The sequence below is a fragment of the Leguminivora glycinivorella genome, chromosome 21 (assembly GCF_023078275.1).
Source record: "Leguminivora glycinivorella isolate SPB_JAAS2020 chromosome 21, LegGlyc_1.1, whole genome shotgun sequence".
In the NCBI taxonomy this organism is placed as follows: Eukaryota; Metazoa; Arthropoda; class Insecta; order Lepidoptera; family Tortricidae; genus Leguminivora; species Leguminivora glycinivorella.
The window spans coordinates 6,938,035-6,964,820 of NC_062991.1; the positions used below are offsets into that span (position 1 = coordinate 6,938,035).

The 26,786-nt window shown below is 38.4% G+C and overlaps 1 protein-coding gene across 1 annotated transcript in view; it reads right to left on the reverse strand.

Moving 5' to 3' along the window:
- Positions 1–26,786, reverse strand: part of LOC125237395 (zinc finger protein GLI4) — a 179,662-nt gene that overhangs the window by 26,060 nt on the left and 126,816 nt on the right. The window contains 1 exon segment of the mRNA XM_048144430.1: positions 25,711–25,832. Within this exon segment, the coding sequence (XP_048000387.1) occupies positions 25,711–25,832 (122 nt within the window).

Consider the following 26,786-nt stretch of genomic DNA (forward strand, 5'->3'; position numbering starts at 1 on the left):
ATGACAACTTAGTAAAACTAAGAATTTTGACACATCTATTTTGGGCGATTTTGGTCCAAAATGAGTCTTAGAGGGTCACTAATAGTATTTCATTATACCATTCTTATTAAAAATAGGTCAAAATTCACTGTTTATTTATAACTAATTGAATGAATTATTATCAAAATCTATGTTGCAGCATTTTTTTTTTTTAACTATTATATTTTAAATAAGTAGTAAATTCTATACTAAATAAGTACTAAATTTATAGATATACAGCCTGCAATATTTCAATCGAATCTTACTTATTCCACTTCACCTAAAGATCGAATAACGTAAGAAACATTGATCAAATCTCCATCTGCGCCAGCACCGTCAATTTAGACCAATCGGGCGCATCCATCACGTTCGATGACTGTTACGTAAATTATTTGACAGTGACTAATCTCTGTCATCGCCCAGTTATTAATTGATGTTGTTGACAAGTTGCAGTGTATTTGAAATTGAGTTTCAAAGGAATAAAGATTAAATTTAAATATTAAATTGCGGTGATGAAAAAGTTGGATGAGATTATACTGATTGTTTTAGCAAGTCTTTTTGTAAAAAACGTAAGTGATACATTATCATTGTGTTGTTTAATCTTTATTGTAGTATGTACTTTCTCTTTTAAGTTCCTTTAAAACGGCATAACTTTTGATGTTTTCGATAAACCGAATGGTCCGATATTCCTACACCTTTGATGCCTTTAATGACTCATGTTGAAATTTTCTGTAGAACACAACTCATAAGATATATGTAAAATATTTTGTTTTATCAAATTCTAAACCCTGTCAACCTGAGAAAAAAAGTAACAAATAGATTTTTTACTTGCACACTCCGGATCTCTTTCAAAATCCAAATTCACCTATCAATACCAACTATTAGAAAATTAAAACCATACTCTATAAAATAGTTTTGTTTTTCCACCCACAGCTAACGAAGTGATTGGACAATCATTTCGATTCCGCACGCCCCATCACCGGATAATTATATTAAACTGAATGTCATAACCGTTGGTCCGGTCTATGCAGGTTAACGTTATGTGAATTGTTCGTTCAATGGGTTCTCAAGAAAATTATGAAAATGGTCTTAATAGTATCGGTGTTACAAATGCGTTAACTTGTAACTAATGGAAAAAAAAAAGTTTTTTTTAGTATATACATATTTTAAAACCCAATAGTCTTATTTATTTGAAGTTAGCAAAGTTAGCAAGTTATAGGTCTCAAGTCTCAATGCGGTTTTTTGGTATAACAGAGCTATTTGATGATGGAGCAATAATTTAATATAATAAAATGGATGTTTTTGGTAGCGACGAGTCGTTCATATTTTGTTACCATAACAGCATGAGATTCATAGGTTAAGATTCAAAACAGTCTTCCCACGGCAATCGGTATGCCAAATTTCCGGTTCTAAGAACGTTCTGCCGCTCTATGTTTCCGGCACGATACGATCTCTATGTCTAAATTCCGTAGGCATTCCTAATAAATATCAAAAATTATAAGAATCTATACGAAAACGTGGTTTTATTTGATTATTTATTAAATTATCTATTAAATATTTATTTGCTATTTTTTTTTCTTTTAGGCTATTTTTTTTACTTCTTTAATTCTCATGATTTTTCAATACGCATAACGCATTTCTTCCGATGGCTTAAAAAACAATTCGCTTTAGTTTAAGTAAGTGTATGGAATGCTTATATTATAAAACTCTGCGTCTCGGGTAAGTAAAATAAGCGTCAATAAATAATTGTTTAATGACGTTAGAGTTTTACATGAGATTGATAACTTTGATTGAACCCATACATATCTTATTTCCAATAACATTATCAAAAGCATATCTAACTCCAATATCTCACAGCATCAAAACCGTCATTACACTAGAACCTACACTTAAATTTTGTTAACATCAGTATAGATTACACTACTCAAAGAAATCTAACACTTATAGTTTCTCGAACCTATTACCTTTTACAAACAAGGATAAAAAACTCGAATCGAATTTCTAGGGACGCACAATTAACTGGCGTGGGTGTTGAGCGGCGCAAGTTATGAGTGGAAAGTGTTTAGGGGTGCTGGTGGTCCAATTTGAAAGAATTTGCGGAGTATTGGAATATTATTGAGCAATGATTGACATGACGGGATTGATCGATCATTACGAGATAATACTTGAAATTATGTTTTTTCATCAGGGTTTAGTTAGGTGAATATCTGAGTAAATTTCGCCATGCTAATGGTATTTGATCAATGTATGGCAATAACATTTTTTTTATTACCTACCTCGCCTCAAACTCCGACGATACTTGAACATGAAACACGGCAAGGTATCCTATTTATTATACTCTAATACGTACTTTGAATGTAGGTCATTATATAGCAGCTCCCAATATATTTATGTCCTTCTGAGTTTCATTTCTTTTAACCTTACATTACTTAGGTTACATTTATGTTACGTAATATTGCGTTCATTTGTGGCAATTAAATCGCACAGTTACGATACATAAACTTGAACCCTATACATGTAAAAAATATATGATCAAAATATCCGTCCACACCATAAGCGCCAGCGTTTAAACCCCTCCCACTTTCTCCCGCTACCTCTCATGACTTACACCAAAAGTGTAAGCCTACGCGAGATGGAACTCGTTTGAAAGATGTCTCAATCGGCCGGACCGGATCAATCCACAGATTGGACTGGTTCTTCAATTGAGAAATTATTGTAAACTATTGCTTTTACACTCTTAGTGTTTTGACGAACACTAATTAAGTAATCATACTATAGATAATCTGTGTTATATTCTAAAAATATAACTGTTTATTTTTTTTAATGTTTAATGATACTATACATTGTATTTTATGTACTTTTGTGGAAAATAACAATATAGTAGGAATTCCGTTTTGTATGATAAATAAATAAAATTAAATATGCACCCATGGACCCCAAGTTTTCTTCCTTTTACATCAAAATATAAAATCAAACCGATAATTAATTCAAACAAACATCCAGACCTAAACGCCGCGTTATAAAGTAATAAAAATAAATAACACAATTTATTTATTATTTACACCGGCCGTAGAATTATCGGCATTAGTGGTTGCGCGTTGCGCGAGATATGCGCGCGCGCAGCGGGAACTTCGTCGGTCTCGTCCGTCACTGGCTGGGGAGGCTTTCAACAGTGATTGAAAAAGAGGTTATAGGAAATAACGGTATTTCGTGATAACGTTATTTATGTTAAACGTGTAACGTATTCAAAAACTATGCCTATTCATTGTCACAGTGCTAACGAAGTAGGTACTTAGGTAGGTATGTAGGTAAATTGTTTTTAATGGATAGAGTGTAAGAGGGTGCAATGCCCTTAAATGGATAAATAATATTTGCTACAATGAAATACTTAACTTTAATAGCTAAAATTGACGAATTCGCAGACGTGTTGTTCAGATTAATTACAAACTTGCCAAGAAAAAAAAATCACAAAACTAGTCATTTTCACGCCTTTTGTACGACATTTGAGAATGAGTTATTGAAATGTGGAATTATTTTTGTTTCGTATCATTTTAAGACAAATGTCTTTATAAATATTTAGATGTGACTTGTGAGGTCACAGAAATATAACTCAATATTTATATCACGTTTCAAACAATAACAGTACTATTAAATTAAAACGGGACTTAATCGCGTAAAACTTACGTTTTATATTTAACCCGACCACCCGATGACCCCGATGGGTGTCTACCCGTGACCACGGACGTAATGTCATGTCCGAAACGTCGGGTTAAATATAAAGCGTAAGTTTTACGCGATTAAGTCCCGTTTTAATTTAATAATATGAGTGAAGATCGTGTTAGTTAAAATCAATATAATAACAGTACTGTAAGAGAGAAGGCCTATCGGTGAAGGAAATCCATTAAAACACTTTATTATTTAATGTCACAGTTTCGTTTTCTTTCAACCCCTTATTTGCCAAGAGTGGCACTGAAACTTGAGTAGTTTCATGTGCTCTGCCTACCCCTTTATGGGATACAGGCGTGATGTATGTATGTATGTATTATTTAATAGTATATTTTGCAACAAGGGAAGTAAGAGGGATTTTGTCGCGACAGCCGCAGGCTGGAGAGAGTTATAGACACGAGTTTACAAAATCCTTACCTCCTGAGTTACACACAATATTTTTCATCACATTTGAGAGGAAAACACAGAGAAAAAAAATCAAAACCTTCAATGAATGGCGGTGTTGTACTGCCCGTTGCTATGGCATGGCAACGCGATCAAGCGCAAATCGAGATGGCCGTTACAATTTCCTGTCAGATTGCAAATTATAACGATTCATCTACGTGAAATTTACAAAATAAATGTAAAATACACTGAAATAATTGTAAAACATAAATAAAATGCATTTTTCCTACCGTATAATATTTTTTTATAGCTTAATAGTCAAATTATAGTTGTGCAAAATCAAATCCTTGGCCGATTGAAACATCCTTTGCCTGAGGTATTGTACGGATAGTATTATATTTCAAAACTAAATCCATTATTCCCTTGATTAAACTTCAGTACACGTATATGCAATGAGACTTTTAAACAGTAAATGTGATGAAAACCATTTTTTATTCCATAGGTGCTAAATTACAAACAACTACTCACAATTGCTGCTTATATTCGAATGCCCCGTCAAGTGTACGTTCTCCTTGACGTTTATCTATTACTTATTCTAAATTCAAATCGGGGACTACTGCCAGTCACCGAACATCAAATGCTGTAAAAGGTTCCATTCCATATATGAAACCTCTTACAGTACAAACAAACGGTATCGATAACATTACAACGTTTTGACAGAAAGTAACGTTACTCACAACTTATTGGGTAGTTAGGCAGTTTCTTTAAAGGGGTTCCATATGAATAATGGACCTTGGGGAATAGATAGCACTTATTTATAGTGCGTAATAAACTCGCGAAGATATTGCTCGGTGTGATGAGTTGAGCAGGGTTTGCTAAGTATAGCTTTTGGTAAATGAATACTATACATAAAAGTAAGAGATTATTTCATTAATAGATCGTTTTACACTATTGATGAATATTTTGCTAATGCACTGGATTGATTCGATTATAATGATTTTATTTACATTTTATAGTATTGACTATTTTTATTTATTTTTTATATAATTTTAATTCTAGAAGTGTTTACCTGACATTGATTTTGTATTTTTTTTTTCAGTGTAATTTTTATTTGTAAATTTGTAATTGATGTAAATAATTGTAAATACCATATTAACCTGTATTTGGATATACATGTACTTTATGCAAATAAACAATCAGAATCTGAACTATAATTACTTATAGAAGAAAAACAAGAGAATAGTTGCTAATACATCACATTTTTTAATTAAGGAAAAGAATCATCCAAATGCAAAGGACCTAAGCGTTTTGTTCGGTTTATAACTGTTACAAGGCAGAGTTCTAACATTCGAACTCAGAATCTATTTAAAATACATAAGCTCATATACCCAAATGGGGTGGATAGATCACATGAAACTGCTCAAGCTCCAGTGTCATTTTTAGCAATTAAGGGGTTGAAATTGTGATAATACACTGCAGTGGCGGAGCGTCGATACAACTCGATTCCCAACGGGTTCCCTAGAATTATTTAAAACAGATTCCAAAAACCCCTCCGGCTTTATCAACGAAAATTTTCACGCCCCGCCACTGTATTACAGTGACAGGTTTGCTAGCCCATCGCCCACAACACAACTGAATCCATATCCCATAGACGACATCTACGACACCCACGGGAGGAAAGAGGGTAACTACTTAAATATATAATATAGTTTATTTAAAAAAAATTAAAAGTCATCATTTAAGTTCTCATACACTAAAATTGTAACCAATGACAACTAGTTTTTTTTAAATTGTGTCTTTTTTGATTACTCGCTTAACTTATTTATGCACTCATTAGTATCCTCCCACACAATACCGCAGTATTAAACACCATCAAATCACCTACGACCAAACTAAGCGCTACCGTTACCCTCTAATGGGTACAACTACCAAAAAACCCGTTCAATTAAAGGCGAACGAAATTAAGCCTTCTTCGTTTAAAATGCATTAATCCGATCACTTGTCATGCGCCCGCGCGCGCTGTCTCGCTCTAAAACCCGTTCTGGCCTCTCGCTTGCACGCGGGCAAAGATTATGAGGACAGAGCTTCCTATATAAAAAGTGGTCCTTTTTTGAGTTTCCACTCATTAGTACATTTTTTATAAAACTGTGATCACAAAAAAAGAATTTGATGCCGCGTTGCCAGAGCTCAACGTCAGATTGCAAAATTCCATCGGCTACAGTACTTGTATTATTTTATGTACTTTTTAATTGTGTTAAAAACTGTGTTATTCATTTATATTTTGTTAGCAGATACTTACAATAGAATCATGGAATGGAATACATCGAAAAATATAACATCTAAATTAAATCCCCTTTAACCATTTGACAAAGGTTTGGTAAAGTCAGAAACAAATTGAACCTGCCACGTTGATTTGACACTTTTCAAATGGAAGTGTATTTTCGGACAAGTGTTTTTTGCGCTTAAACGTTTGGCTTTGTGCAAAAAACCCGTTTGGGTTCGTGATTATAATTATAGATTACAGATTTTAACAAGAATATTTGCTTTACGTGTTAATTATATTTATTTGGATTGTATGATCGATGTCCAGAGTAGGTGACTCATAATAACTGACCTCAGCTATCGACAAAAGATACAAAAGGTAGACTTAATTATTAGCAGAAAGATTTCTTAAACTTGAAATAACACAAGATTGAATTACAACAACAGCTGTATCTATTATAAAATTTGAATTACTACTAATAAAATAACAAAAATCCACATTTAAACAGTTAAATAGAAGAGAAGAAATGAGGAGAAGAGTTATCAACGAATAGCATTAGTTATTTCCTTGGCTGTGGTGGATTGGAACCAATAAGTATGTCTCTTCATCTCCACTCATCTTCGCTTCAGTGAAAAGACAGCCATGTTTTTGTAACCAATTTCATATTTCAAGAATTTTTACAATTTTCCATAAATCTTTACAATAAACTAATATACCATTCTAAGTCCCCACTCTTTGCCATCTCTCTCACACAGTCGAAGCGCTTAACCTTTTTCCTTTTTCATTTTGGAAGTAACATGAACTCTCAATCTTGCGTTCAGTTTTTACGCTCGGTTTAACCAGACCTGGGCCTTAATTTACGATTATCGAATAAAGACATACACCTATATCGATTCCGGTTCCTATAGTACCCCGATTTTGATTATAATAATCCGATGCATAAGTTTTAATGCTGGATTTAGAAGCGTTTCGAAGAATGTTTTTATATCAGTATCGTGTAGGCATTTAACAGCTTTGGCATAAGCAAGTCCACAATGTTCCTTATTGTTACTGGAATTAAAGTATCCTTTTTATTAAGGTCGTCTACTTCAGCGCTAATAACGCGAGCATTAAAAACGATAATTATGATATCATTACCTTCCTGATTGACAGCTGTTTTAATAACAACTTTATTTAAAATGCACATAAAAGTCGCTGCAGAAACCGGCCGGTGAACACGGCTATTAACAATTTGGCCAGAAAAAACAGTTTATGCATAATGAACGGGATCGGTGCGAACAGCTATATTAAAAAGGCAAACAGGAGTCGCAATACTAGTCATCCTTCAAGAGGCCTTATAGAGAAAATTGACGTTACACAATATCATGAAATCATTACTGAACCATCGAATATATTAATTTATACCTCGCTCGAACTCGCGCTGCAACAAGAAAGAAAAGGGTACAAATTGAGTGAAAAAGTGTCCCAATGAACCTTTAAATTGTACTCTATACATGCCTTGAGAATATCTGCCTCATCATTTCCGATAACATCTGTCGTCGTCGCGTCATTACGATTTAAGGCTTGTGTCTTTACTTCCAGGGTGTAATTTACATTGTTTATATTCACGCTCATAGTTCCTTCACTACCGGGGCGCGGTGAGACCTGTGTACCCAGCGCGCTCATTTCAGAAACTACAACTCTATCACCGCCACTTGAAAGCTTGTTCTCGTTTGTATCATGATCAGGTTTTGATTCTGCATCAACTGCTGCATTCTCAACTTTGTCTTCAAGAGAAACAGTATCCTTTGCATTGGGATTGTTCGCTGAATGAGCACTTATTTGTTTTGAGAGGGTTTTATCGCGGCACGTAGGCCCGATTTGAATAAAAATACAATTTATATGTGTTGGACAGTTCGGTTAGCCGGTGTAGAGTTACGGAGCCGGTTCGGCTCCCAATTTGCTGGTGCATTTCTGAGTAAGTTATTAAGTTTCGGCTTGTCACAGGTTTGCGAAATTTTGCAGTCGACTGCAGAAGGCAATGAAGTGGAACTATATTTTTATATCTACGTTCTATAGGTACGATAAGGATCTCATCTGATAACTTAATGTGAGTAGCGTGTTTGTTTTCTGATGCGCATAATATTATCATTTGAATAATGATAAGTTGATGTCGTCAAATTGTCTGACGTAATTTTTAAGGACACTAATCTTTAAATTAGGTAGTAACTAATTGCGTATACTCCTAGTTAAACTAATTGCAGCTAAGTTTTGCACTAATATTTTTAATGCAAGCTGACATGTTATACAAAAAATACAGTCTAAGAGAAAAATGACAACTAACCCACGGTAGACAACAGCCGTCATACTAAATCTATATCAAAGTCCAACCCTTCAGCTGAACTAAAAACCGTGTAACCCATATACGGGTGACCGCCGAAGGTCGTGTGTATGCAAATAGTGTATAGACCATCCGGTGCAGTAGACGAAATATGAGACCGAGTCAACAACGCGTTCCTGTTACCCGTTAGGACGGTGTTATGCGAGATGCGCCTATTCATTTTATAAGATTATAGTGTGAGAATGGAAATAAAGTGTTTTTGTCCCCTTAAGCCTAGTTAACCAGACAAGCCTAGTTTTATTTTAGTATGGAACTACGTACATATTTTAATTATTCGAACACCATAATGACATTTAATTATTGTTGTAATCGGTAGATTTTTGAAAGGCAGGAATTCCGATAGAACCAGCAATTACTTAAGAATTCTTCAAACGTGTAAAAAGCTTCTGTTCTTTTTCCGATGAAGTCATTAAGCTTAGGAATGTGAAACGTGCATAAAATTAACAATCAATCGATTTTATTTTTTGCTTCTAACCATTCAAGGCAATACACTTTGAGATTCCAACAATCACACATATTTTCTATAAAAGCGATCCTATTAAAGATAGTTTTCTATGAAGTCGATGATGTTTTCCTAGAAAAATGTCCCAGAGAAAAATAAATCCGCCAGACATGAAGTTTTACTTTATCTACTATCTGAATAGAATTATAACATACTTACAAACATTTTTTACCTGCTCAGCTGCGTAAGCTTTACCCTATGATTGCTGAAGTTGCCTTCATATCGTTCAATGTCCCCCACATTGAACGTATACATAGATACATAAGTACATACATATAATAGCCACATTAATTAATTATTTGTATCAAAATACATAGAAAACCAGATGCATGTAATCATCATGCGGCGTCGTCAAAATGTACATAAAAATTTCAACCATCATGCGCTTGTAAAAAATATTGGCTACTTCTTGCATAAACCCGTTTTAAAAATGGCCGAAAAACCTCGTAGCTAATTGACCGTAGTATAAAGATGCGTTTATCGTGTAAGTGGACCCGCGAGGCGAGGCGTGCGAAGTCGCCAATTCGGTATCGGTTTCGGTTTCCGAGTAACCTGGGTTGGGTTACTTGCGTGCACGGTGGGTTAGGTTATAGAGGTATTATAGTGCGCGTACGCCTTTTTAAGTTATTGGTGGATTATTTTAAGAATCATGGTTTCCATTAAATGTTTAGTAAGTATATTAGCTAGTTATACAGTTATCCATTTACAAGTACCGGAAAACTATCGTTATACTTGAATCTCGGAAATCGTAAATAAACACAGGGCTCGAACCGGCGACCCCACGTCGAATCGCTAATGCGCACTGCAGGCACTCCGGCGCATATGCGAGAATATTATGCATATGCGGGCATATTACGCATATGATAGCATATGGCGTGCAGGTTAGGTAATTGAGGAAGTAGCATGCATTTTGAATACATGTACTTAGTTTTGATGTAGTGTGAAAGATGTATGAGATACTTATACAGCGCGTAAACCTAATAAGGGCGATAAATGAAACCAGGCATATAATTCAATATTGTTATCATTAATTAAGAAGTGTTTTTGAGTTACTCTTAATTTTCACCCCATAATGAATTTTAGAAAAATTTCCCAGCAGCAATGTACTGTAAAAGTGGTTGCGATGACAATCAATGACAACTGTCAACGAGCGTTAAACGCGAGTTACGTTGCGGGACGAATTAATTTGTATGGATAAAAAAATATTTCAATTTTAAGTAAAAGTTATCTAATTCCATTTTTGATGTCCTTTCGCCCGTATTAGGTTTATTTGATATAATGTAAGTGACATGTCGTAATAATTTGTTATGTTTAAACAGTGTATTATGTTCCGTAGTAATGTCTAGCTTGTAAATTCAATTCTATGTGTAGTTGTATAGTCCTGTGTTGTAATCTTTACCTGTAACCTATAACTTACATGTTTCGTGTAATTATCTGTTAGTGTAAGTTGGTTCATAATAAATGAAATGAAATAAATGAAAAGTTCAAATAAATGTATCAATTATTTCTTCTTGTGGTATTAAGCAACTTTATTCGTATCGTAATAGCACCATTTATTCTAATATGTCGCGCCTGTATAAAATCTGGGTAGATATAGGTATTATTGTTCTTGGTAATTGTGCAAGACTGCACAAACTTTTTATATTATTTTACCTTTTTATAGTTTATTGTCTATGATTTTTTTATATTCCTTTTGTCTATTTTTAGTGATTGAATTCATTACATTTTGTTTTCTCAACGATACCAGTGCCTATTATTTAATTTCCTTAAAATTTGGTCTTTCTACCGTAAAGTGAAACAAGTTAAGACAAAACAAGTTAAGTAAATGATAACACGCTCTAAAAGTGCGAAAATGAGTGTAACTTATAAGGGAGACGGTGAGGCCGCCGTGAGGGATACTGCTCCGCCCTTGCAAGGAGGCGAGGGCGCCGCCGCTGCCCCTCCCGGAGCGACGCCGACACCTTCCCGCGTGGCGAGCGCCGTCTCGTCACGCTCCTCTTCTACAATCGTGGCGCGCCAGCTAGAGGCGAGGGCGCAACATGCGCGCCGTCTGGCTGAGATGGAAAAGGAGCGCGAGCGCCAAGCGGCCGAACGTGCCGCGGAGCGCGAGCGCCAAGCGGCCGAACGTGCAGAGCGTGCCGCGGAGCGCGAGCGCCAAGTTGCCGAGCTCGAGCTGAAAGCCAGTCTCGCCGCCATAGAGGCGGGCGCTAGCCGACATGGAAGTCATGGCACGCGTAGTCGTGCAAGTGTACAGGAATGGGTAAATAATACGATGCCTAATACCTTTGAACAACATTTATTAAGTGCCAACCCACCTTTCAGGTCTGTCGATGTTGTGGCCCAGCGCGAGCCACTGGGACCGAGAGAGCCGCACGGCATGAGCGCCGCGGCAAATAAAAACTCTCACGAGCAATATTGCCCTGAAGACGGAGGAGTGACTCGCTTAGTAAATTCGCTCGACAAGCTAATAAATAAAGTAAACCAAACGAAGACGGATTTACCAAATTTTGACGGCAAGTCGTACCTGGATTGGTTAGCTTTAAAACGAATCTACGAAAATAAAGCAGATAGTTTTTCTCCTAGTGAAAATTTAGCTCGATTGTCTCGCGCCCTGAAAGGGACGGCGCGCGAGGCCGTGGCGGGCCTGCTGGCGGCGGCGCGCGACCCCGGCGCCGTGGTGGCCGCGCTCGACGCGCGCTTCGGCCGCCCCGAGCTCGTCGTCATGCATGAAGTGGCAGCGGTGCGTAACCTGCCTAAGGTAAGCTACGACGGTAAGGATTTAGTGATTTTTGCAAGCCGTGTGCGTAATTGCGTAGAAGTTATCCGCATGTTAAATAAGCCCGACCATTTACGCTCGCCTGAGCTGTTTCAAGCACTATGGAGCAAACTGCCAGTGCTGCTGCGTCCACGGTGGTTGGATTATGCTCATTCGTGCAATGGCAGCGCTTCTAAAATAGAAATGTTTGCGGATTTCCTCTCGCGCGAGGTTGACTTGCAGTGTAGATTTGGAGGCAATATTGACCAGGCCTCGGCCTTAATCCCCCGGCCGATAGGCAATAGGGATAAAGTCAACAATATTGCTGAAAATAATCATTCCTCTAATAGCATTGAAACTTCTATAAACTCGAATAATATTTCTGATAATAATTGTTCATTATGTCAACAAAAACATGATTTATCGGATTGTGACAATTTTGTCAAAATGTCAATAAATGATAGGTGGCAATTCATTAAGAAAAATAAAATATGCCATAGGTGTTTGAAAAAAGGTTTCCATAAGAATAAAACTTCATGTATGAAAAAAGTATGTAGCGTAGTAGGTTGTGAAATGCGTCATCATAATTTGTTACACGGGTCTAAATTTGAACGTGTCGTCACCACGCACGTCGACGCCGAGGACAACGACGACGCCGCCAACGACGACTCCGAGGACGACGATGACGAGCAAGTGCCATCGACGTCCGGCGTGAGCGCGCCCGCCGCCTGCGCCGCTACCGGAGCAGCCGCGACTACTCCGCTGCCTGACGACTCGGAACATGACATTCTGACGCATGCCACCTCTTCATCGCCCAAGATGCCTTCCGCGCGGCCGTTGTTGAAAATTGTCTCTGTCACCGTGTCCGGACCGTCCGGTAGCGTTGACACATTTGCTTTATTAGACGACGGATCGTCAGGAACATACATAGACTCAGAAATATCTTCTCAAATTGGAGCCAAGACGTCTGAAAGGCTTATCCACGTAGATTGCGTACTCGGTTTAGGCAAGGACGTTAAAGTGCAGTATGTCAATTTTAATATACAGGGTCGTCATTCAACTGAAGTTCACTCCATTAAGAAGGCTAGGTCAGTTAATGGTTTAGGCGCCGCGCGTGAGTTTGCGTATCAAGATAGTGTACGCAAATACCCTCATCTAGTAGATATAGCCGACGAGTTTTGCTACGGAGACGTAAAACCAATGCTGATAATAGGTCTTGACAATTGGCATCTCTCTATTCCCACAGACGTGCGCAAAGGAACCAAAACACAACCTGCAGCTATTTTGACTGCCCTTGGCTGGGTTTTGTTTGGTTTCGGTTGCAGTAAGACTAAACGGGTTGACGTTGTCAACCATATCTCTTTAAGTGAAACTGACGTCGAAAGTGATCGTTTTATGTTAGAACAACTTATCAGGGAACAATTTAAGATCGACGCAATCGGTATATCTAAAAAGGAGGCCCGCAATGCTGACGATGAGCGTGCCATACAAGTTTTAGAGAACACTGCTCACCGTCTGCCGAGCGGCCGGTATGAGGTTGGCTTGTTGTGGAAGGCTGATAATCTGGATATTCCTGACAGCTATAAGTTAGCAATGTCCAGATTCGTAAGCTTAGAAAAGAAAATGATTAAAGACCCCTGCTACGCGGAACGTTATCGTCGCAATATTCATGACATGTTATCTAAAGAATACGCTGAACCATGTTCATCACGTGCTGGTCCTGGACGTCCTCTTTGGGATCTACCTCATTTTGGTGTGATTAATCCCAATAAACCTAATAAGTTGCGAACGGTGCACGACGCAGCTGCAAAATCTCACGGCGTGTCACTAAACTCTTTGTTATTGACTGGCCCTGATCTTTTGCAACCTTTGCTAGGCATTCTAATGCGTTTTCGTGAGGGCGCCGTCGCTTTAAACGCTGATATCCGTGAAATGTTTCCGCAAGTCAAAATTATTGAAAGTGATAGAGACGCGCAAAGATTTTTGTGGCGAGATACCCCCGGTGAACCGATTAGAACATACCGCATGTCATCCATGATTTTTGGCGCCGCGTCGAGTCCATTCACTGCCATACACATAAAAAATAAAAACGCTTTAGAATGGCAGGAAACTTACCCCGACGCGGCTCGAGTAATCATCGACGACCATTACATGGACGATTGCATTACTAGCTTAGACGACGTCAACAAAGCTGCTAGGCTGGCAGCTGATATTTACTCCGTACATGCGCATGCCGGCTTCGAGATGCGCGGCTGGACGTCGAATAATCCTAGTGCGCTTTCGTTGTTGCCTAAAGAGTCTTTGCTAGAGGTATTACCTCGCGCCAATAATGGAGACGTTGAATTGGGCCGCCTGTCTACGCCCGTTCGCACGCTGGGCCTTATATGGCAGCCCTTCAACGACCTGATTGGTTTTAATACAGGTGTAAAAAAAGATACGGTGTTACCTGAAAAATTAACGAAACGAGAGGTTCTAGTACACGTAATGAAAATTTACGATCCGCTTGGGATCCTTGCCCCAATCGTAGTTCGTGGCCGTATAATGTTTCAAGACGCTTGGCGCAAGGGTTTAGACTGGGATCAAGAGCTCTCTCAATGTGACAGCGCCGCGTGGAAGTTATGGTTTCAAGACCTGATCTCCACTTCCAGTTTGCGAATACCACGCCGCTACAACTTGAGCGAGCTCAAAGTAGAGGGATGCGAGTTACATGTGTTTTCGGATGCGAGTGAGTCTGCCTATGCTGCTGTGGCCTATTGGCGCTTTCTATATGTAAATGGTGACGTGAGACTCTCCCTCATCTGTAGTAAAATGCGCGTGTCCCCAATTAAACCTGTCTCCATTCCTCGTTTAGAACTTCAAGGTGCACTAATGGCTGCGCGCCTTGCTACGACAATATGCGAAGCCCATCGGTTGAAGCCAACGAGACGTGTTTTCTGGTGCGACTCAATGACTGCGCTAGGTTGGCTTCGTAGTGATGCGCGTACCCTTAAACCCTTTGTGTCCCACAGAGTTGGTGAGATACTGGAGCTTACAAATATCAGTGAGTGGCGTTGGGTACCGAGTGACCTAAACGTAGCCGATGACGCTACACGCGTCAAACGTTTTGTGTTCTCTCCAGAATCTCGCTGGATCTCAGGGCCTACCTTTCTCCTGTCCTCGTCCTGGCCCGCTGAACCTCAAATTGATGTTAGCGGATTAGGACGTGAAGAGTTTAAAAATATCATTCATCTGATCACCGAGATTGAGCTGCCCGCACCAATATCTGCAGATCCGTATCGTTTCAGCTCATGGCTGAGAATGGTGCGAGCAACGGCAAAGGCGCATCAATTCATATCATTATTGCGATTGCGTAGTATGAGAAGACGAGACGCGAACTTCAACCTCCCTCGTCTTGAAGGACACTTATGTACCTTCCATCCACCTTGCACATCCTCTCCTGGTACCGCGAACCCCCCTAATAACCAACCAAGAATAACTGCGAACGATATCCGTCTAGCTGAAACCCATATTTTACGTCAGAGTCAACTTGATTCCTTCAAAGAGGACATTTTGAGAGTAAAGAACGGAGACCCGTTGCCTCGAAGCAGCCGCCTTTTTAAACTATCCCCATTCATAGATAACAATGACCAACTCAGAATGTTCAGTCGTATAGCAGCTGCAACAGGCGTCACTGATGAAGTTAAACGACCCCTGATCTTGGACGGAAAGCACCCAGCAGTACGCCTCCTTATAGCAAGATACCACCAAAAGGCTGGCCATGCAAACAAAGAAAAGGTCCTGAACGAACTCCACCAAAGATTTTGGATATTGGGCCTCAGAAATGCTGTCCGATCAGTAACCCACGCATGTCAGTTTTGCAAACTTCACCGCGCCAGAGCATTCACGCCACCAATGGGAGATCTACCGGAGTCCCGATTGGCTCATCATCAAAGACCATTTTCCTTCGTCGGTCTTGACTACTTTGGGCCTGTGCTCGTTTCAGTTGGTCGAAGAAGAGAGAAACGCTACGTTGCTCTATTTACGTGCCTCGTCATCCGCGCCGTACATCTTGAAGTGGTACATAGTTTATCGACAGACGCGGCCATAATGTGTCTACGCCGTTTTATTGCTCGTCGAGGCACACCGCAAGAGATCTGGTCAGACCACGGAACAGCCTTTGTTGGGGCAAACAGGGAGTTACAAGCTCTTTACGGCAACTCAGTTGAAATTTATGCAGCTAATGAATCAATCAATTGGCGTTTCATTCCTCCGGCAGCACCTTTTATGGGCGGAGCATGGGAGCGTTTAATTCGCAGCGTTAAAGAAGCCCTGAAGACAACCCTAAGAGAACAGGCTCCCTCAGATGAAGTTCTGAGCACACTATTGGCGGAGGCTGAAGCCATTATTAATACACGACCACTCACGCACGTTTCACTTGATTTTGATGCTGACGAAGCGTTGACCCCGTCGCATTTTTTACTCACATCTCCGTCTGGGCCCCCTATTCCCGCTACTTTGACCGAAGCCGACCTCTTGAGCAGAAATAAGTGGCGCAGGGCGGTAAGGCTAGCCGACCACTTCTGGCAGCGCTGGGTCAGGGAATACCTCCCCTCCTTATCACCACGGACAGGAGGAGGATCTCCGCCTAATATCGCGATTGGGGACATCGTAATAATTTGTGATTCAAACCTGCCTCGAGGCTCTTGGCCTAAGGGTCGTGTCACCGCCGTATACCCCGGCAGAGACGGGATAATCAGAGTAGCAGATGTCGCCACTGCTGCTGGGGTGTTTCGCAGACCCCTCAAGAAGCTCGCGAAAATACACGTCGCTCTTTAAAAAAGGGGAGAATGTGCAAGACTGCACAAACTTTTTATATTATTTTACCTTTTTATAGTTTATTGTCTATGATTTTTTTATATTCCTTTTGTCTATTTTTAGTGATTGAATTCATTACATTTTGTTTTCTCAACGATACCAGTGCCTATTATTTAATTTCCTTAAAAGTAATGGTAATACCAAGTTGGTGGATAGTACATCGCGGAAATGCCAATAACAATTTTGGATACTTTAAAAGATTTGTAGGATTTTTAAAGAGTGACACAAGTGAAAATATCCATAGCAACGAGTGGTAAAATAACCTAACCTCAAAATTAAAAATTTTAAAAAAAACCCCGACACAGTGGACCGATTTTCATGAAACATGGCTAAGAACACTCCCGACTAATTCAGCATTCAAACAAAAAAAAACTAAATCTAAATCGGTTGATCTGTTCCGGAGCTACGATGCCACAGACAGACAGATATGACAAACTTATAACACCCCGTCGTTTTTGCGTCGGGGGTTAAAAAAGAAGATCCCGTTGAAATCGGGTTTTACACTGAGAGAAAATACAACCAGTTTTCATGTTCGTTCAACAAGTTTTTTGGTTAAAATAGCGCCTACGTGCTCTTTGGTTCAACCAACAAGCTACTTGTCATTTGAATCGGCAATATATTTGAATCAACAAGTCGATTTTATAAAAACAACCTGACACATATTGTTTTAAACATTTGGCTGATTCAAACGGATAAACCGCAACAAGTCGAACTTGTTAAATTCACAATGCAAATTTCTCTCAGTGTATGTCCACGTCTATAATTCCTATACTCGTACCTTTATCAAGAAGAAAAACTACTGAAAGACCATCAGTCCTTTCATGTCGCCTACAGCAAATTATGAACTGGGAAGCTATTATACAAATTTTATATTACTTAATAATATTGCATCTCGTATAATTTTCTACTTGAACGTGTCATAAAAAGAAATAGCCATGAACGCCAAATTATGAGTTCCCTTCGTGCGTCCACAAGACAAATGTACTTATCCCCTTTTACTTCTTAATTCCATCTGTCAGTGAAAGATCGTAATCTTTAATGATCCCGATCATTAAATTTTTTGTGTCTTTTCGACACAAAAGGGTCCTTACGTTACGTGACTAGTACAGATGTAGTGAGAAATCTTTCCTTCGCATTTCAGTGTCATGCTATTTCAATCGGGCTCAGTAAAAGAAGTAATAACGTTAACCGAGATAACACGGCAAATACGAACGTTTCCATAAAAATACTATGGAAAAATGCACTATATATTCAAATTAAGATCTTTTTCATACAAAATTTCAACAAAAATTCTGATAAAATGGTCATAAAGGACCCTTTAGGCATGGAAAGTCACAAAATAATTTATGCAATCAAATTAAAGGTCTCCGTATATGCGTATGCGCGTGATCACCGCAACGTGTGGTTTAAAATTCTGCCCTCACGAGGCCCATTTTATAATCGATCATTGCGTTCGAGTAATGTCTTAATACGGTATTTTACTCAAGTGATTTTTATCCATACTAATATTATAAATGGGAGTGTGTGTGTCTGTTTGTTTGTCCGTCTTTCACGGAAAAACGCACCGGAAAAAAGGGACGGAATTGACGTGATTTTTTAAAGTGGAGATAGTTGAAGGGACGGATAGTGACATAGGCTACTTTTTGTCTCTTTCTAACGCGAGCGAAGCCGCGGGCAAAAGCTAGTATTAAATAAAGTGTTAAAAAAAACGATACCTAGGTAGTTCATACGATTATTGAGCAAGATGTATAATAAAAAAAAACCGGCCAAGAGCGTGTCGGGCCACGCTCAGTGTAGGGTTCCGTAGTTTTCCGTATTTTTCTCAAAAACTACTGAACCTATCAAGTTCAAAACAATTTTCCTAGAAAGTCTTTATAAAGTTCTACTTTTGTGATTTTTTTCATATTTTTTAAACTTATGGTTCAAAAGTTAGAGGGGGGGGGGGGGGGGGGGGACGCACTTTTTTTCCTTTAGGAGCGATTATTTCCGAAAATATTAATATTATCAAAAAACGATCTGAGTAAACCCTTATTTATTTTTAAATACCTATCCAACATTATATCACACGTGGGGGTTGGAATGAAAAAAAATGTCAGCCCCCACTTTACATGTAGGGGGGGTACCCTAATAAAACATTTTTTTCCATTTTTTATTTTTGCACTTTGTTGGCGTGATTGATATACATATTGGTACCAAATTTCAGCTTTCTAGTGCTAACGGTTACTGAGATTATCCGCGGACGGACGGACGGACGGACGGACGGACGGACGGACGGACGGACAGACGGACGGACGGACGGACGGACGGACGGACGGACGGACAGACAGACATGGCGAAACTATAAGGGTTCCTAGTTGACTACGGAACCCTAAAAATGATCGTTTTATAAAGAAATCCCGCCCGAATTATACTTATCTATGTCAAATTTATAAAATATATTTTTTAAATTTTATAACATTTTTTTCTTAGAAGTAGGTTGCTCTTTAGATGAGTTGATTGGTGTAAAATACTTCATATCGAGTTATATCCGTCGTTACTAAAATGCATGCCAATTTTAATCCGTGACTTCAACCCTGTCCCTTAATAGTCCTTCATCCTATCTGTCATCAACTGGTACCACAAGCTACTTTAAACCAGAACTCAAACCAAGAAAGTTTACATTTGAACGTGTGGGTTGGAACGATTGGTAGCCGTCGTGAGTTCAAATCCTAATTAACACCTCAGAGTGTTGATAAATTGAGCCGATAGTGCGCTGCTGGCATTTGCTGGGCTTTTGCATATAGTTTCTATGATTCTGTTGGGTCACTGGCGTGCAAGTATTTTTGCAATCCAGTTTATGCTCATGGTTTTGTTTTTAGATGCCAGTTGGTTTCATCGTTTCTTATATTTTATTCGACGAATGAGTCTTAACAAAGACGATCGAGTTTTATAGAGAGTTACTGTCGGAGTAAAATGTGTAATCACACTCACAGTGCATAGACTGCCATCTCTTGACACAGGCTTAAAACTTTTGAACCTCAGTTTTGACAATTTGGCCCATATTCTTAGCTTGATATGTGTTAAAATGTCAAATATTAACACTTTCGCTACCAAGAACCCGACTGTCGGGCACACCGCTCGTAGAAGCGTAGCCGATTACATGGGGAAACCCGTATGTAGCGAAAATGTCGTAGCGCCGCGTAGAGCCCGGTTTCGAAAGTGTTAATATTAATTAGCGTCATCTAGCTGAGCGTACCCCAAAGGTGTAATGCCATCTAGGCCACCGTTCGCGTTCCTTTTCCTGTATTGTACTGAGGTACGTTTTTTTCATAGACTTTATCTGTCTATACGGAGTTGTATATATGTCTTTGGTCTTAATAATTGACAAATGCTGCATACCCATTTAAGTTATGTATGTTTTAATCCAAATTCTGAAATATATACTGTTGGCAACACCAAGCCCATCCATCCCTGCTACCGCGACTATCATAGTTCATAAAAACCGTTGAAAACCGTTGCTCAACACATTTTGCCTTCGGCCGCCGTCGTGTTTGCGTGAGCTATTTTGCACTTACTGTGCCATTTTTCGATTTTGTGTCGTTAGGTATTTATGCGAGCTAATTGTATGCGATTTGTTCCTTTCGTGTCCTTTCATGTAATAAAAATGAATAAAAGAAAAATGTGATTTGTTGTTTATCCTTGTTTTCGTTCTAAAATCTGCCCCTGGTTCCTTAAAATACATACTTCCTTCTTTCTTCCGACATTTTTCGGTTATATTCATCACTTATACAGCAACTGACTGTTTTTTACATACCTATACTCGTACAATACGGCTCTTTAGTATGTATAATATTTCTTCTAAAAAACTATTTGTACTATTTTCACCTAGCTGACGCAACAGAAAAATAACAAATAAAGTTGATCTACTTCACTCAAAACAAGGAAAAAATACAATTCAAGGAAAAGAAAAGACCTATTGAAAAACAATCCCCGAAGGCAGTAAAAGCGCGTCTCATTTGAGCAAGCGCTCGAACCTTGATTAAACACCCAGCAACCATCAGCAATATTATCCGTCTCGGTATGCAAACTACTATTGCTCGCAATAAAGACGCTAGTGTTACGAGTAATATTACACACTAACTACGGCAATATTATAGGCTAACGGCAATACTGCCAACACACTGCAAAGAGAACCTTAACCCACAAACATCAGATCAGCCTGCCTAGCCAAAGTGAGAATCATTGACGTGATCGAAATGCAGGCTCTCGCGCTACTGCAGAAGAGCGATACTGCCGTCCTAAGGTAAAAGGCAGCTATTCGACATTTTGCCGAAATTGAGTTATTGTGATATCCGTAATGTACAGATTAAGCTGCATCGACCACTTTTTTCCGTTTTCCGATATGTTGCCTAGTTTCCGAGAAAAAAACTCTAAAAAGGCAGTATTTGCACGAATTTTCCGAGATTTCCTAGCCTAAAAAGCAGATATTTAACAAAACTAAGCTAAATCAACGTATATGCAGGTATACGTTTTTTTACGCTCTGGTTAGGTTGAAATGTTATCCAGCATTACTAGCCTAAAAGTACGTAAAAGTGAAAAACTAGTCTAAAAATACGAAAAAGACGTTATACGTGCTTTTAACATAGGATTTTGGGTAAAAAAATTTAACTGATACTAGTCTAAAAAACAGTATATCAAATTTTTCTGTAAAAATGTCAAATACGTCATTTAAGCCTAGTATCGCTCGATTATTTTACGACGCTATAATAGTCTATAAAAACGAATAAGTGTTATACGTTCTTCTTATTTTGTATGGGCGTCATATTAAACGTAAAAAAACTTTTAAAATGTGTGAAAGTGCTGCAAACTAGCTTATAAAACAGTATATGTTCCAACCTTTGTCAATCAACCCGCCAGCCGAAAGACACTATACGCTAAGGAAAAGCCATCAGTGACGAGCTGCGAGCACCGCCGCAGCTTGTGGCTGCCAGTACGAGAGCGCAGCTGGCTTTTTGAGCGCGAAATATGGATCGAAACCAAACGAAGTTAGGAAAAATACTGAATCATTGTATTTTTGATACGTTTTAACAATAATAAGTATTGTTTACATTTCCTACATCATTTCTATTGTATTTTTTATTCGAGATACAAACATTTAACTCGATTTTCATGCATTATTGCTCGAAAGCAAATACGTCTTTTTAGCGTAGTTTGCGGTGGAAAAGTTGTTCGTATGTATTTTTTTTGCAGCAAACACTGTATGAAGTTTATTAATATTTCATGGTTTAAATATGTATGTACCTAATAAAAGCAGTCAGTATTATAACTTTATCGTTTTTGGTTTAATTTACAGTAAAACAAGTAAATAATTTACAATGAATGAATGAGAACGTTAGAGATGAATGTTGATATAGAGAGAGAGGGGTCAATCTAACTAAACAACTATGAATGAATTATGTGAAATAGGAATTTAGAAAGAAATATGTGTGTTGAGATGAAAAAAATGGAGGAGAATGGAAGAGGAACACGTGTTGTAGCTGGGATAAGGGTATCAGGAATAAGGAGGAGAAGTAGGTTATTTGCAGTATGATTTATGTCTAAATTTTCATATATTTTGTTTTATTTTACAAACAAGGAATATTGATATGAATATAATAGGAAATTGAATATAAAAAAATATATTTTTCGCCTCAGCATGTTGATAACCAGTATCAAAAAGCATAGGCATTCTTGTGTGGAAGTAAGGCGTATATGATAAACGTACGGGGTCACTGCCACTGTTTCCAACCAAATCCAGTAAATGACTATTTTGTTGTAGTCGAATTCAATTTATAACTAATTATTTGCTTCTGGTAGCTCAGTAAGCATATTGCATATTCACGCGTTCTAACTCGGGGAGCGAATACTAAAATCCTAAAGAGATATATAAGGACCGTATCGTTAATTATGACAACAAAATAAAATGGTACATTTTTAGTCAATAAACTATTATACAAGTTGACTTTGATTTTGATATTCTTCAAAAACCTTTGGATCGCAATTGTTGTATTATATTGTAACATTGTTGAAGATATCTTTGGGTACGAATCTATATAGTATTTTCTGAATTGTTCGATGTTATCTGTTTCTTAGCTTAATTAATTTCAGGGTAATTCGGCGGATTTAATGTTTTTTGCAACAAACTCGACATCATTATCTTGATACTAGACCGATACTAGGCGAGCGTAGTGAAAAGCAGCTAAATCGGACCAGACCAGAAGAATATTCGATCCCTGTATTTTCATATAAGCAACACTTGCTTATGAAGGCACTTTCTTCTCGTAAATCTAGGAATGTAAGCGGCCCTGAACGGAAAATGAACGGAAAAATTGCTTGGCAAACCATCACCATTTGCCCAATTTTTTCGCGAGAAAATCAATTTATCGTAGATATTAGAAACCTTTCAGAGGTTGAGGTACCTCTTGGTCGTTTAACTTCCGAGCTTGAGTTTTGACGGAAGATTCCTGAGTTTGGCTGCGTTTTGCCTGTATTTGTTTCTTGTATATAACCAGCGCAGTGAATTACGCTTTTACTTCGCTGAACTATTGCTACATATTCGCACAATCTCTAATAGAAATTGATAGAATTGTTTTTTTAGCGGCAAACTGTTCACATAATATAATTATTATCTTTTTCTCTAAATTTAGAGTAAAGGGCCAGGTGTTTTGAAGCGACCATGCAATTTTTTTTAACTATACGTATAGATCATTCCAAATCGTTTGGTAGTAGGTAGTGTAAACTGCTTTTTGACTCACATATTGTGCGGCAATTCTCATAACATCCAAATCCTTTGCAGATAGTTTGGTCACAATTAAAACTGTTGTTGTTCTACCTCTCATCTTGGCATTTAAATTACATATAATTCTTAGAAGTCACTTTTTATCTGACAGATTGACATATGACATACGATATAAAAAATTGACTTTTTTTCAAAGCATTACCTAACTAACTTGTTTCCATAAGCATCGTAAGCAAGTTTCTACAAAGCTCCGAATTAACATTTAGCGTTGATGAAAAATGTATGTTAGACATAAATAATTTACTACTTACTGACTAATTTAAAAGAACAGGTATTTGTTCTGTAAAAGTTTCTTTTATTTGTGGCTCGTTAAATTATATTATATTTATCTCTATCCAAAAAGAATCGTTTTTTTTAGTAATTAGAGACAGGATGGCATTTTTTCGTTTCTTTAATACATACTTTTTTAAACTACGTGTTTGAATTTTATTCTAATTTCTTCCATATATACTAATCTATAAAGCCGTATATTCGATTTTTTTGATAGTATGCGTTCTTTTAGACTAGCAGTACAGTCGAAAATCTGGAAAACTCACTAGGATACTAATTAAAAAGGCCGAATAACTACGATACTGTTTTTAACTTAGAATCTCGAGTGCGAGATAGGCATTGTTGCTAAGCAATAAGACAGTATGTGATTATATACGGCGTTATAACCTAGTTTAAGAGAAAATCCTAGATTAGAACACCGTATAAAGCATATTTACTGCTTTTTTGACTAGTAATATCTACCATTTTTGAAGCTCAATACTATGAAAAAAGGCTTTTCGCGAATTAAAAAAAAACCAGTCGCTATACAAATATATAAATAATGTCTAAAATAAGTAAACACCTATACCTACAATATACAAAAAGAAATAATGAAAAAAGTTATTCCGTTCTGTAGAAATTCAAAAAAGAAGGTTTTTTGCGATTATCTCAAAACTAGCTTTTGTCGAATAGCTGCCTTTTACCTTAGGACGGCAGGATAGAGAGAGCTAGCTACGATTGTGATGTTGGCTAAGGACCCTGCTACAGCACAGACGTGGACTCATGTAACTTGCAAATGCTTTTAAGGTCTATTATTCATTGGAAACTACGCTGAAGTGCAGGTCGGGTGAACGCTGGTCGGGTTACGTCTTTACGGCGTCGTAAAGCAAAATTTCTTTAAGTGGCTTTTGGAATGATTTTTTAACAACGGAGCCGGCTATTTGGATTTTGCACCACTCATATTTAGTGAGTGATTATTTCTTCGCGTAACTGCTTTGGGTATTTACTTAAATTGCTGTTTTAAAAGGTACTAAATGTGAAAAATCATCATGGTGTTTTTAATTGACAAAATGGAAGTCTGAAAGATGGTAGACAACCAAATACCTAATGTACCAATGTCCCCAGAAAGCGTCGTGCGTCATAGCTTGAGGGAGGGTATGGTAAAGCATGACGAGCTTTGGTTGGACCAACTCAAGCAAAAGCGTCTCCGTAGAGGTGCTGGACCACCCCAGGAGTCAAAGCACATTTGTGATAGATGCGGCAGAAAATGCCGATCCGCCATTGGCTTGTACAGCCATCACAACCGATGTAGGCTGTAGACTGCCTACTCAGAACACCTACCTCTTACTTAGTCGCTGATGCAAGTGCTGCAACTATCATCTGGAAAGATGCTGTGGCCAATGATGATGATGATGATGTCCCCAGAAACCAAATTGGAACATTCTTTGCAACAGTCGTTGCAATAAGTATTTTTCTTTCCCGAAAGACGCGAAAAAATCTTCTCATACCCATAGCACAACTTGCCTTGTCGCGCGCGAGTCCATACTTGAAGTCGCGCTTGATGTATGGACGATCGCGCGCGACAAGGCAAGTTGTGCTTAAGGGTCTGATCTTCTGTTTTACGTGCGGGCGTTGTCAAGCGAGGATGTTAAGATCGTTTCGCAGCCGAAAGCTATTTATAGGACCTATCTCTTTGTAAGAGCTTCTTCTCTGTTCTTTTTCAGGATTTCTCGACTTTTGAAAGAATGAAGTCTAAACGTACCTCGTATGGTGTTGGCCCCGTAGAGAGGATGGTCGTAGGTGACGGGCCGGTACGCCGGGTGCAGCGCCGCGAGGTAGCTGAGTTCGCTGGTTGCGCCAGCTGCCGCTGCCGCTGCCGCCAATCTGGGGGAGAAACGAAGGTTTCAATCAATCAATCAATCAATTATTTATTCGTGATAACTACGAAATACACACGTAAGAAAACAGAAACAGCAAATAAAAAAAATTAAACATATAAGTTACCACAAAAATCTCATAAAATGCAGCATAAAATGCTAACCCGAGGGTCAGCGCTGGTCTTCCGTCGGGACTATGTTTCAATACTTTGGAAATTCGTCTGCTACTTTGTATATGAGACATACAGCTAAATGGTGTGGTGTGCAGGTAAAGTCAAAACAAGATAAACGGTGTGTCAAAAATCGATGGGATTTATAAAATAGGTACTAGCTTTTGCCCGCGGCTTCTTTCGCTTTAGAAAGAGACAAAAGGTAGCCTATGTCACTTTCCATCCCTTCAACTATCTCGACTTAAAAAATCACGACAATTCATCGCTCCGTTTTGCCGTGAAAGGCGGACAAACAAACAGACACACACACTTTCCCATTTATAATATTAAGTATGGGTGCTTTGCTTTTTATATTGATTATATTTTAGTGGCAAGTGAAAGAGTTGAAAGATATACCCATCCAAGGTTCCATAACCCGCCAGAAATTATTAGCCATTTATTTCCTAATAAATCTCTCCTCATAACAAAAAGTTTTCCAGCACATTTCTGACTTAGAAAGAATATCGTCCATTGTAGCTTAGTATGCATGTTAATTTTGATTAATCATTTGTACTTCTATCTCTTCACAATACACGACTAATTTAAACAATACACCAGAACCAATCCACAGGAGGCCTTACGGTTAACGAGCAAACTAGCATAAGTCCAGATTTAACATTTCTCACAAAGGCACAATACCCTAAGTCTTTTTTTGGGCCTATTGAGAGCATTCGAGCGACGGCGGGCCCAAGGTCTAACAGTGGGGTTCCTCGGCAAAAAGAACCCTGGCCATGTCTAGACGGTGAGGTGTC